Raw genomic sequence first — 13,769 nt, 5'->3', positions numbered from 1 at the left:
TGGTGCAACGTAACACACACTGCTTTTTTTTCTTCTACTGTTGTCTAGGCTAAAAAGAAAAATAAGTGCTATCAAGAGTTTTGCAAATGGTATGACTAGAAAGCTCTACATATGACATTGGCGGCACGTTAATGTCGGCTGCCAATAATCAATTTCTTAGTACTGCAGTAATTCAAGTGGCAGTGTATGGGCAGCATCTGACAAACAAACACTTAAAAGCTCTAAAATACACAAAAGGCATTGAGCACAAAAGAAGTTCGCTGGCTACATAACTTCAGACATCAAAACCAATACAGTATGTCATAGCAATGTGCATGCTTGGGCTAGTTGGTCCAAACGTGCACATGCAATTTGTGTCCGAACAATAAATATTCAATTGGAAGTTGGCGCTTGTGTGTGTTGCAATATTTTTGTTCCTTGTTTCAGAAAGGTTGTGCTAAAGAAGACTTAATTTTTACAGCATGTCATTCAAAACCTTCTTTGTATACCGAGTGGTCAGTGTGAAATGCAGTTAAAGTGTGAAATGGCAGCGTTGATCACTGCACTGGAAGAGAATTCATCTATTCTTTGAGACAAAAAATAAGCATACCTGTCGACAGATCATGTTGTACTTGCACCGATGCAGATTGACTTTTCCCGTAGCCAAAGCGTCAGAGGATGAGAGGCTCACGTCCGCTGGCAGGGAATCGTTACTGTCAAGCGAGTGGTAGAAGAGCAGGAACACATATCGTCCTGGCGAGGGGGCCTTCAGTTCCAAGGTCATGGCATGCTCATCTTCCGTCAAATGTGCCATTGGGCCGCTGCGAAGTTCCTGTGAGAAGTGCGCTAGCTTCACTTTCCACCGTACAAATTTCAATAACTCCTTACTCTTTGCTTCCTTACTTCAAGTCCTCAAGTTCCAAATTTTTAAATTGCAAGATTTAGTTGGTGCAACCCAACAAACTTAGTGCCAGTTCAGCTTGACTGACGTAAACCTGCAACAAGTCACCCACATATACCGTAAAATCCTGAGCAAGCGTTCCGTCCCTTTTTCTGGAGATTTGAAATATCTGCCAATGACCAAGCAAGCGCACCCCCCTGCCCTCCCGCCGTTTTCACTGCTTCATTCAGCGTTTTTATTAGCATGACGAGGGCTAATAATGACAGTGAATACATGCCTATTCAAAAACACTTTTCATCGGAAGTACACGCGGCTCTTTCGCCGCCATCTTGAATTTTGATCCATGACCGAGCAAGCGCCCCACCCCCTCCAAATCTTGTCCGATTATCTTTAACCGTAGGGAGGGGGGTGCTTGCTCAGGATTTTACGGTATATTATGAAACTGCTATTATCAGTGTCATTATACCATAAGATGTCCTCCAGAACCTGCCATGCCGTAGCAAATCACATGTTCATGTTAGATCAAATAGGGCAGACGTTGCTGCCTTCACAAAGACAAGTCTGCTTGTTAAAATGTTGGCTACAGCAACACCACCATTCAAGAATTGTTCATGCTCATGTTACAGCATTTGTGCTGCCAACCTAGCACTTTCTAATAATAAGAGCAGCAGCAGAAGTGCTCTTGCTCAGGAACTTTCTTCATTCATCTACTTCTATCAATCGAACAAAAAGGTGTCATGAGTACTCATGACAAAAGGTGTACACTGAATATGATCCCTCTACAGTGAGGGTCAGGCGGGTAGTGCACAGCCCAGTTCCTTGTGCCGAGTAGGCCGAGAGCAGTCAAAGCTGTCAGAAGGTCCAAGAACTCACATCCAAGATGTACTGATCATCCAGAAGCCTGACGGGGTTCTGCTGTCCATTGTCCTCGACATAACCAGCCTGAGCCGCTGAGACAGGCACTGCACCATCGGGCAGTGCTGGGTAGCGTAGCTGGATGCATGCCACTTCGGGTGCCTGCCCCTGGAGGCAGGGCTGCTTGACCTTCTCCTGAAGGAGGGTGGCTTCATAGAAGGCTTCCGGCAGGAGCACAATGTAGTCCTGTCAAAGACAACAGCTTCCCCATTGATTTATGCCCTGGCAACGTGAATGATATGCTGACACACCATTACGTACACCATTATTAATGAGAACTAACAGACAGTAATGCCAAGGAAAGTATAGGGGGTGTTATTTGTAGCAATTGGGATATAAATGTGAAGAAAGTAAAGGGGACGAAAAGATAACTTGCCGCCGGCAGGGACCGAACCTGCGACCTTCGAATAACGCGTTCGACGCGTTACTCGTAGTCACAGGTTCGGCCCCTGCCGGCGGCAAGTTATCTTTTCGTCCACTTTACTTTTCACATTTATATCCCAATTATTACAAATAACCTCCCCTATACTTTCCTTGGCATTACTGTCTGTTAGTTCTCATTAATATTGTGTCTAACAAAGAAAAACGAGCCCTTAAAAGTAATCTTCTTTCCTTCATTACATACACCCTATCACAAGAACCACCTAGAGAGTCATTGTTGGCTACAAACAGTTCACCCGTACTTTTCTTTCTTTTTTGTGATATGGCTTACGTGTGTTATCCTGCTTTTCCTGACTTCCCCACCCACTGCAGTTTCATCAAAATTGTACCACAATGTAGAGTGAAACACATAGTGGGAAAAACAAAGTGGGAGGCCCATTTCTGTGTCCACATTTTATGTGCATAATGCTGGCATTGTTCATAGGAAGTAGGGGTGTGCAAATATTCGAAATTTCGAATATTTTTCGAATAGTGTTTTCTATTCGATTCGATTCGCACTGGAATTTTACTATTCGAACTATTCGAACTTCTCAAAAACAAATACAGTCAACGTCAAATTGAAAGTGACCCCTTCAGATTTTTAATATGCTTCACCTCATTACACTCTCGTATTGCAGCAAAAGCTGCCTTTCAAGCTCCGTTACGGTCGATTTTTGCCAAGGCACAGTCAACGTCATATTAGAAGTGGTCCCTAGATTTTCAATATGCTTCACCTCATGACACCCCGGTGTTGCGGCAAAGCTGCCTTTCAAGCTCCGTTACGGTCGAACTTTGCCAAGAGTCAACGTCCGATTGAAAGTGGTCACTAGATATTCAATATGCTTCACCTCATCACACCCACGTATTGCGGCAAAGCTGCTTTTCAAGCTCCGTTATAGTCGAACTTTGCCAAGACAAGTCAACGTCCGATTGAAAGTGGTCCCTAAATTTTCAATATGCTTCACCTCATCACACCCAGGTATTGCGGCAAAGCTGCCTTTCAAGCTCTGTTATGGTCGAATTTTGCAGAGACAGTCAACGTCCGATTGAAAGTGGCCCCCTAGATTTTCAATATGCTTCGCCTCATCACACCCCGGTATTGCGGCAAAGCTACCTTTCAAGCTCTGCTACGGTCGCAAGTGTATTAACTCAAGAAAACGCTGGTTACAACATGGAGATGAAAGATGTGGCAGAGGTGGGGGCTCAACTGATGCTGTTTTGGACCTGAAATTTGGGCAGGAAGTCCGAAAAATCGGAAGCCGAAGCATTTTAGAATCCGAAATTTCAGATGTTCTTTTATATCGACGTCTATGAGGCGGATTTGTAACTCCGGACTTGAAGGGAGCACACCCTTGTCCGCCACATCAGTTGGGCTTCCACAGAAGTTGAAAGAGGAGGAGAGGCTGAGGAAATGGCATCTTTGCCTATCACGTATAAAGTGTTGTCGGCAACACTTTGGTTGTACCAAATCATGTTACATAAATAGATTTCGGCCTCTACATTGCCTCATTATTGATAAGACAACTATGAAACACCACCCCGCCAGTGCTTCATCAACCTAGCGAAAAGAAACACTTTCATGTTGCTGTCCCTGAAGAATATGCTTAGGAATCCTCTCTAACTTTTTTTTCTGCAATTTCGCTTCAAAGTATTAGAAAAATATTCGAGAAATATTAGAAAAAATATTCAATTCGATTTGCACTCACATTTCAATATTCGAATTCGCTTCGCACCCAAAATTTTGCTATTTGCACAGCTCTAATAGGAAGACAATAAAACATGTGCCACAGTGCACTTAGTACCCCGTGATGTCTCAGTGACAAACCATATATTTGGCAACAAGAGCGAGACATATTTTGCATTGTTTCTTCTCGTTCACACTTACTTCTAGCATTTAGCACAGCACTGTGTTTTTGTGCTGTTGGTATTGGGACTCAACGTAGCCCATCACTGCATCATGTCACTAAACCTAACAAAACTAAGGCAATGTGCGCCACTTAAAAACACAAGAATAGGTTTAAAGATACACAATAAATGATGGTGAGAAGTTCAGGTGCTTTGTCTTAACATACAGAGAGGCATTTGGAGCCAAAAGTTCTGCTGTATGAAACAAAAATAAACACCTCACATGGAGAATCATCCTTCCATTTCCACCCCTCTTATGAACAGTACAGCCTAAATTAAAGACTTGCTAACACTTGAGGGACAGTTAAAAAGCAGGTCGACAGTAAGCACCGAATGGTGGAAAGGCAAGTGATAGATACGGGCAACACACCGAGGTGTCCGAGTACACGAGCACAGCACTACAGCAGAACCATTCTTATGTTTATATAAGATTTTCAGTCAAGTTCAATTCAGTTAAACTGAACTGATTTTTCATGACAGTTTAAGAAGTGACATAAACAAAAAGCAATAGTGCCTGACAGACATCTCTGGAACTGCATATGACAATTAAGCATAGAATAACAGAGAGCTGAGCTAGTTGATAAGTATTCATTCTAAAAAGACAGGGCGTGCAGGGTGTCCTGACTTCTTTCTTGTGTTCGTGTTTGCACGCCCTGTCTTTTTAGAAATAATTAAGCATGTTCAACCTTCATACTTTGAAAGCTTTTCCTGGTACACATTGCTTTTATCAAGACTAAATAAAGAGCAGAAAACATAAAGAGCTACATAACTACACCAAAATGGCCCTTGATAAATATCTGGAAATGTTGTGATTACTGCTCTAAAGCCCTATAAGTGCCTAAGAGCTTCAAAACAACGGCTATTTCATACAAGTACAGCAATGCAGCCACTAAACAAGATCATGTAGTGTAAGCTGTAAGCTCCCAATTATGAGCATGTCGACAAGAGAGTGGTGAACAATGGAAAACGAGGAAAGCCAGGGGAACCACTGTTCCGACAAGGGGACAAAGGCAAGTACCCTTGTCAAATTGTTGGCTCTGGCAACATTGCTTGTTCCACCACTGTTCATCACCTCAAGCCTCCATCTTCCCATAACCATGCAACACCAACTAGCCCAATGTTGCTCCCTTTTGCAGTTCATTTCTTTTACATCGAACTCTTGTGGCATCGTTCTCACATTGTGCATGTCGTACACGATGTCATTCAGTTCAGACCACGCAACACCAACTAGCCCAGCATCGCTACCTTTTGCCTTTCCCATAAACTTCCTTGAACAAGAAAGTGAGGAGAAAGCTTGAAGCATAAAAGCCCGAGGCTTATCCAGCTTGCTTGTAACAAGTACTCGGGCACTTCACTGTGGCTCAAGCTTAGAGGACGCGAAAGAAATGAGGCAATAATTTGGTAACAAAGACTCTTGACAATGAACACGTGCAGCACAAAAACAATCTACAAATGTGTGGACATACCATAAACACTGGCCTCTGTGCCTTGATGGACAGGGTCCAGCGGCCAGGGTTGAGCACGAACGGTAGCGCAGTTACACCGTCAGGACCAACAACAGCCTGGAAGCGTGGCTCACTGCTGGGTGGCAGAATCAGAATCTCGCTCTGCTTGGTCTCTGCACATGCCACATAGGTTAGAGAGGACAGACAAGTTTGTGCAGAAACCACCAACAATTCATAGCATGCTGAATGACAATGAGCAGTGAAATGCCTTAAATAATATTCAACAACCACTCCTATTATAGCCATACCCCCTCTGGCGTTCATCTGTCTCGACTGCTTTACTACATTGCCCAGAATTTCTTTCATCTTTGTGTACTGAGCTGTTTCCATGTAAGTGGGTGTGCATAGTCTGCATACTTAATAGGGGTTTCTCACTGATGTCCGCAGCAAAATAATTAAGCTAATCGAAGGTTCACTGCAACAAAATGTAATTTCTTTTATCCTGCAAGGAAAGTACCCCAGAAACTGTACACTAAAAGAGTCATTGATAATTTACACACGTCTTACCTCCGTAAAAGTCGGGAGTGAAGGTGATGTTGGAGTACATATTGTCACCATTGAGGCTGACATAGCGTGCAATGACCTGGTATAGCCCTGGCTTCTGGATGCGCAGATCAAGCAGGATCTCTTTCTGAAAAGGGAAACAATACAAGTGAAAACAAGCTCCTGGTGATAAGATAAGCAAGCACTGTGCTGTAACACTGTTTAGCTCCGCACAAGGAATGTGTTGTGTTAAGCCCAGCTGTGCATTCCGTTGCTACTTTGGGGAAGTTTTTCCTTTCTCTACTGTTAGGAAGGCAAGTTAGTTTGTTTAACTAGATAAGAAATAATACATTTTACTTGCAGATCTAAATGGAGTTTTGCACAATCAAGCAACACACCATATGTACTACTGTGTTCAACTAAAACAGATCTACATTTTCATTCATCTGACACACAGGCCTTCGTTCCCCAATCATTTTCATTCATGAAGCAGAAGTTGCTCCTAATAAGCTATGGTGATATTCTCCGCAGGACAACATGTTCTGTTATCCTGCTAAAGAGAAAAGCAGGGCTTCTTTCATGTTGTTCAGCTGCCTTGTTAAACCTATGTACCCTAATTTTTAAAATGTTATTCTCAATACCTCAGCAAGATGCTTCCAAAAATAAAGACAGATTTGGCGTGCTAAGCAACAGGTAACGCTTGTGAAAAACAATTTAGATGCATTTCTAAGATATACAACGTTAGAAGATACACTCCTTTATCATGAACATGGCAAAGAATGGAAGTGGTAGACACAATGTATGCCCTATGATCCCCGTGTCACAACATAGGCAGTGTTGATTCCTCATTCTCACGCCTGCAAACTCTCCTGACGTACTGCAAGTCAGTCAGTCACCTGGATGTTGGAGAAGATGGCATAGCCTCGCCATGAAAATCCTGGGAACAGGGCCTCGTCGAAATCAAAGCGGGCATTGACCCCACTTGGTGTATGGCCGTCTTCCACCTCGTACTTGTGCTGGTGCAATGTGGGAAAGTAGTGTGCCTGCAAAGGCTCTGAGCAACGGCGGCCGGTGATTCGTGGACGGCAAGGGCATTGTCCGTTCCGCTGATCACATGTGCTGCCCACCGATCCGCCCACGTCACAGCCACAGTCTGCAAAGCAGACACACCATCACTGAGGCCATTGTGCAGCTAATTGCCAGTGCTGGCTTCCTGATCGAAGCATATTAAAGGGACACACAGACGCTCAGAACACGAATTGAGATAACCCCACTAGTGGAAAGATTGTCTGTTGTATTGTCTAAAATGAACCCTGTTTTTCTCGTTAAACGTGAATTTATATTTTTATTTCTTCACTCAAACTTACTTTTTGCACCTCATGCAGCAAAAAAGTGAAGATGCACTTGATGGCAATTCTTGTGACCTTCTACTGGTGTACGCTATTAATTGTCTCTATTTTAGCATTGAAATGCAGTACACTTTTTTATTATAATCTTTTCAAACTTAAGACGTGCAGATATGCCTTTGTTTGTACTGAGCAGAACAGTGGTGCCGCCTTAGCTTGATGTATGATCCGATGCTCATGAGTGGCAGCACAAACGTTGTGAGCTGAGGGCCTAGTGGCACCTGACGACGAGTTGGAGAAGTACAAAGAGCGCCTAGTGTTCTCCATGATTAGCTTCCGTGACGCATTGCCGGAGCTAATCGCGGAGCTAAGTGCCCTTCATTTACAGATGAGTGCCCTTCAACCGTCATTTATGGAGCCGATGTAGTTCCTCCACCTACTACTTAGTGCATAGTGATGACTGAGTTTTCTCCATTGTTCTGCCTCATTCGCCTGAACCATTTGTAGTTGCAGTTTAGGATGTGCTGTATGCTAACCTACCTTGGCATCCAAGCAAGTTGTCCTCCCTCAGCGTGAAAGTGCCATCAATGCAAGTTGTGCACTGTCGCTGACCCACATTGGGCTTGCACAGGCATTGACCGCTCTGTCCGTCACCTACTCCGAGGCCGCCCACAGTGCCAGGAATGTGACACTCACACTCTGCAAAAAAACACTGGTGTTCTCAACAGACTTCTTGTCTCCACTCTTTAGAAACTACAGCACTTGATTATCACAGGAAACCTCCAAGGTGGAAATAAGTCTTGGAAATACCTATTTTCTTACAGCTGTACCATGTCATACCTCCACAGGCATGACTAAACGCAGTGTCAAGAAATTTTCCCACTCAAGCTTTTCTGTTCAAGATCTGCCCCATTCAATTTTCCTCTGCAACCTTTTTAAAGAAGCAGCTGTACATTGTTACTTGCCACGGTAATTTCTCTTGATTAACACTAGACTGTCATTAAAGGTAAACATCAGAGTATCGCATTGACTTGTTATTTTAAGGCAGCATTAACATGCGCCAGTTACCTCAATTCATAGAACTCACAGGCACCATAATCTTCATTGAAATATAGCACCACAACTTATTGTGCACTTGTTCCATTTCTATTTTAGCCACCTCATGTGGTGTCATTGTGATTTTGACTTGTATGCCTAAACCATCTTTGGCAGCCAAATGCACAGCAGTGCAAGTTTACTCTTATTTGAAGCGTGAGCTTATAGAGGAAATCCATTTCACAGAAGAAAAGAATATTGCTGTTGGGCCCATATGATGTGTTTAACTAGCTTGGTTCTGTATATTGAATACTTATATCTACAATTCATTTGTCCACAGTAAAATGCAAGCCACAGCGCTATGCTGTAGGCACTCGTATCACTGATAAACAAAGTAGGTGTCCCAACCTTCACAGCCTTGAGGATTAGCTGGCTTGAGGCTCCAATAGAGTGGGCGGCACTGGTCGCAGATTCGGCCCGTGACGCGTTCCTTGCATTCGCACAGCTCTCCACTGGTCAGGCTGCCACACCCACCAAATGTAGGCAGAATACCAGCAGGGTTGCAGTTGCAGCCTGTATATATAAAGAAAAACATGCAAGTAGGCAATGAGTAAAATGAATTCAGCTGAGCAACACAACATCAGCAAACTAAACCTCATGATTAACAAGTCGATGATACAACTAACTTCCTACAACCCAAGTAACCACGGATACCCGCTCGGTGTCCGAAGGGTTGTCTATTTTGGATATTATGGACAACCATCGAATGTCCGCAAATGTAAAATGTAAGTCGACCTTCAGCGGGTGTGTGTGTGTGTGTTTAAAGCTAGTGCATATTCAAGAAACCTTGCACACAATGCGTCCACACAGCCTACTCGGAGGCCTGTCTCTTTTCCGTGGGAGCTGTTCTGCTGTTAATGAATGATAAAAATTGGGGTCCAAGCGGGCTTTCCACTACAAGTAAACCTTTATTATCAACTTATATATCAACGCACATAACTTAAGCATGTACTTAAGCAATTGTCATAAATTCCAACAGATTAAGTACATGTCGCAATGAATGTCGATGTTAATGTGATTAGCATTGAAGCAATTTAGTGGCACACTGTATTGCCAAATTCTTCACTTCTACACACCAACCTTAATTTTCTGTTATCAACATCCTCACTTCTTTGTAGCTCAACGCTCGTTGCTTGACGCTGCTGATGATGACGACCTTAAATGACACCTACCCACACAGGAAGGTGAGCCAAGAAGTGGGTGAATATAGGTATTAATTTTAGAAATTTCTGTTTATGATAAATAGTTTAAATGAATTACCATGAACAGCTTAATTGTGCTATTTTTAATAAACCCTCACTTTGATAAGAAATTGCGCATGACGATGAGCAAACAAGCACATGATGGATGAACTTTAAATAAATGAAATCCATTTGATTTGCAAGTGAATTTCTACACAGTGATGCATCCATTATATCCCTGTATCAGCACAGAAACCCTGAAAAGCATTATGCAATGGTCCCATTCTGTTCACTTTACTTCTTTTTCCAGAATGACTTTTTCACTTCTCTACCACTGACCTCTTAAGTTTTCTGTTACTGACTTCTGCTGCTCATTGTGCTCATCTATCCTCTGGGCAACTACACAGTGGCACATACCCACTGTCATAAATTGTACAAGAATGCTCACATATCTAGCATTACATGACCAGTTTCACATATCCTGCGACTCAAATTGTTTGTTCTTTGCACGTGCCCAGTCGCACATATCCAATGGTTTCTGTTATCAATTTGGTCACGAACCCAGTGACACATGCCAAGTGGGCCAAATTGGCATGAAAGAGGTGACACAAAAACATCCCAAGAAATGGATGAAATTCCCAAATGATGCTAGTCACATTAAATGTGCAGGAGAGTTTGTGTATTTTTAATGAACAAAATACTGTCAAGGATCTGTACCTTCACAGAGTGGGTAGTTGTAGAAACCCTTCTTGCAGCTGTTGCATTTGTCTCCATCAAAATTCGACTTGCAGAAGCATATGCCGTCATTGCCACAGGAGACACCGACAGCACCATAGGTGTCACACTCGCACGCTGTAAGAAAGGAAAGTACACGTGGTGGTTACTTGAACCTGTGGCAGTGACATGTGGTAGATACCACTTCAAAACTTCTGAATCAAAAGAATTGCTTCTGTGCCAGTGAGAGCCGAGTAAGTTGTGCGAAGCTCCAACAAGCCCACAACATACCAGCAGGCATTCCCATGAATGCACGTCCCTAGATGTAATCATAAGTGAAGCTGCACAATTGTGTCTATGCCAGTAATCCTTTCATGCCTTTGCCTTTTATTTTGAGCGCTTTGTGTATGTTGGTTCAGTAGCTAGCGTTACTGTAAAACATGGCACGGAGAGCCCAAATGTCCCAGTGCATTCTCCAGCAGAGTGTGTGGACATGGCCACACATGCACACTGCTACATGCAGGCCCCAACACAAAGGTTGTAGCTTGCAACTTCCACACCACAGGCTCCACCCGTTCAAGTTAATTGTCCTCTCATTCATGTGCAGGAACTAGCGCACAGTAAAGACCACATTTAAGCACACTGTTAGAGGTTATTGGCACATAGCCAAGATGCCTTTTTTGCCATATGCGTAAGATGGTATCCTATGCAAACAGTGCCATCAACTTAACATATTAAACTAAAAGGACAGAAAAGTGGCAGAAAACTGGAAATGCATGTTATCTCCCAAATTAAGATTGTGATCATCTCAGCCACATGTAACATCATAAGAATATCAAACACTTTTGTCTAAAATCACAAAAAAAAAAGATACTGCGCTGTGATTCACATAAAATTAATGTAATCACCACACTGGCTGCGTGCACCAGTCAACAAATTTTCAGGGGACAAGCTGGTCAAACCACAAATGTCTAGCAACAGTTCCGAAAAGATGCCCCTCTACACTCAAACCTCATAAAAACGAAGTTGCACCTGACACGAAAGTGGCTTCTTTATATGCGAAAATTTGTTATAAACGTATATTCGTAGCACTGTATCTATGGCAAGACTATTCTTCAATTGCTTTGTAATAACCGGTAATTTGTTATATCAGTGTTCGTTACGTCGAGGCTTGACTTATAGGTAGCTGAGTTGAACACACTCATTAAATGCAGACTTACGGTGGCATTCGGGATAAGAAAAATATCCAGGTGCGCATTGGTCACACTGAAGTCCAGTGAAACTAGCCAGGCAGGGGCATTTTCCAGAGGCATCACAGACTTCACTAAGGGAGCCCTTAGGGTCACATTCACAAGCTGCACAAAAACACAGAGAGATTATATGCAGGAAAGAGCGCTATAAGACGAGACGAAACGAGAAATGCTTGGGTTTTGCAAAGAACACCGAGTGATATGCCCGAAGCACATTCATTACATGCATCACCAGACCTGACTACAAGTTCGTTATTTCATGGTCAGTACTTACTACAGGTCAAAATTAATGTTTTTTCAGATTCAAGTATACTGTGGGTGAAAAAACAAAATGAACTTCAAGACCCCAATTTCCAAGAAGTCACTTTTGTGGTTAACACCTCATATTTTTGTAATGATTTGTTTCATTTTATCTGTCACATAAGTTCACATCTGTGCAATTGTAAATGGTGCCAACTACCACACAGCTGTCTTCAAAGCTATAGCTATAAGATAATGATTTGACAGAAAATCTGCAAGCTTACTGCCACTAAGATGCTTTGTGCCAGCTACTCGACCTATGTTCAATCTGCGATCATTCAGATTCAAGTGAATTTGGGTCAGGAAAGAAAAAAAATGTTGATACCGTTTTTTTTGATGAGGTCAATTATAAGGATATTAGTATCCTCAAAAACCATTTTGCAAAACTTATCGCTGACACAACTGGATGGCTGCACGATAACGGTCCATGGCACTCCCCGCTGCTCAAAGGCCACTCACGAATGCAGTTGGGGAAGCCATAGTATCCTGGTGCACACTGGTCGCAACGTGCGCCTCCGTATTCCGGCTTGCACAGGCACTGGCCAGTCTGGTTGTTGCAAACATCATCCAAAGTGCCCGTCGTGTCACAGGCACACACTGCATCAGCAGTCACCAACATGGCATTAGTAACAATGACACAGTGGTTATCAGTATTGTGTAAAATGTCAAGAAAATGCAATTTTCTTTATTTAGATGCCTTAATAAATATAGTGCTATAGGAAATTAGTTCACAACTCATGTGGGAAAAAACATGAAAGGAACCACGTGGGGGTTACCATTTATAGTTAATTTACACAATATTTAGATGTAATTCTTTTCGCATTGTTTATTAAAAATTATGCCATGCAGATCCTGTATGATTCCAGACAATGAAAGCATGGACAATCAAAAGAAAGAATAAAAATCAGCAAATTATTTCATCAAAGTAACATAACAAAACTTTTGGGACATTTTACAACAAATTCCAGTCTGTAATATTCTGAAAATAAAAAAAAGCAAGAAATGTGGCTTAGCTGCATATTTGTGTTGTTGGAAGCAACTTATATTTTGTAGAGCTGATAATATTCTTTACAGTAGAACCAAACTATAACAAACGCTGAAATTAATTGCTTATACAGTCTAACCAAAATAACTATAACATGTTTTTAAGCTTTTTACTTTTTTTATCAGCATGCATGATTATAATGAATTAAAAAAAGGAGGAAGTTATTTTTGTGTCTGATGCAATATTATTGTAACAAGGTTCAGTGTATCATAGGCACAAAAAATTATGTGCAGAAAAAACACATTATCACACAATCTTGCTTTCGATGCCTGTAAAAGTGTGGTGTGCCTTAGTGACAATGAGCAACATATTGTGATGCAGTCAAGGGCTTCACAGACAATCAATAAACTTTATGATTGGTGAGCAAGGTAATAACATAGAGCTACATCTTTGGCTCCTCTGTCGTCGTACCTGATCTGCTTGTGCAATTCCGTGCACACAAAGACGCAGTGCCACAAGGCAAGATACACAACACACTACACCCTGGGTGACATGCGAATTTCAGCACAAGCTCAATGTAAACTGACAATACAATAGTGTCACATCCAGTACTGTGTGCAAGTGTCTCACATTTGCAAGATGGGTAGTCGTAAAAGCCCACTTGGCACTCCAAGCATTGACGACCTCCATAGCTGTTGCGGCACTGGCACTGCCCTGTGCTGTCGTTACAGGTTCTGCCCAAGGCAGCCGTCGGGTCACAGTCGCAGGCTGCGTGTTGATGGGTAAGGAC

At 42.5% G+C, this 13,769-nt stretch overlaps 1 protein-coding gene across 1 annotated transcript in view; it reads right to left on the bottom strand.

Moving 5' to 3' along the window:
* Window positions 1-13,769, bottom strand: part of LOC119376174 (laminin subunit alpha-like) — an 87,932-nt gene that overhangs the window by 49,059 nt on the left and 25,104 nt on the right. Inside the window, 11 exon segments of the mRNA XM_049411371.1 lie at window positions 590-811; window positions 1,754-1,981; window positions 5,587-5,738; window positions 6,133-6,256; window positions 7,005-7,261; window positions 7,995-8,153; window positions 8,898-9,062; window positions 10,448-10,582; window positions 11,665-11,799; window positions 12,454-12,591; window positions 13,610-13,747. Of these exon segments, the coding sequence (XP_049267328.1) occupies window positions 590-811; window positions 1,754-1,981; window positions 5,587-5,738; window positions 6,133-6,256; window positions 7,005-7,261; window positions 7,995-8,153; window positions 8,898-9,062; window positions 10,448-10,582; window positions 11,665-11,799; window positions 12,454-12,591; window positions 13,610-13,747 (1,853 nt within the window).

The sequence above is a fragment of the Rhipicephalus sanguineus genome, unplaced genomic scaffold, assembly GCF_013339695.2.
Source record: "Rhipicephalus sanguineus isolate Rsan-2018 unplaced genomic scaffold, BIME_Rsan_1.4 Seq1108, whole genome shotgun sequence".
In the NCBI taxonomy this organism is placed as follows: domain Eukaryota; kingdom Metazoa; phylum Arthropoda; class Arachnida; order Ixodida; family Ixodidae; genus Rhipicephalus; species Rhipicephalus sanguineus.
Note: the sequence above shows the minus strand (reverse complement) of the source record. Positions and strands in the feature narration are given on the sequence as shown.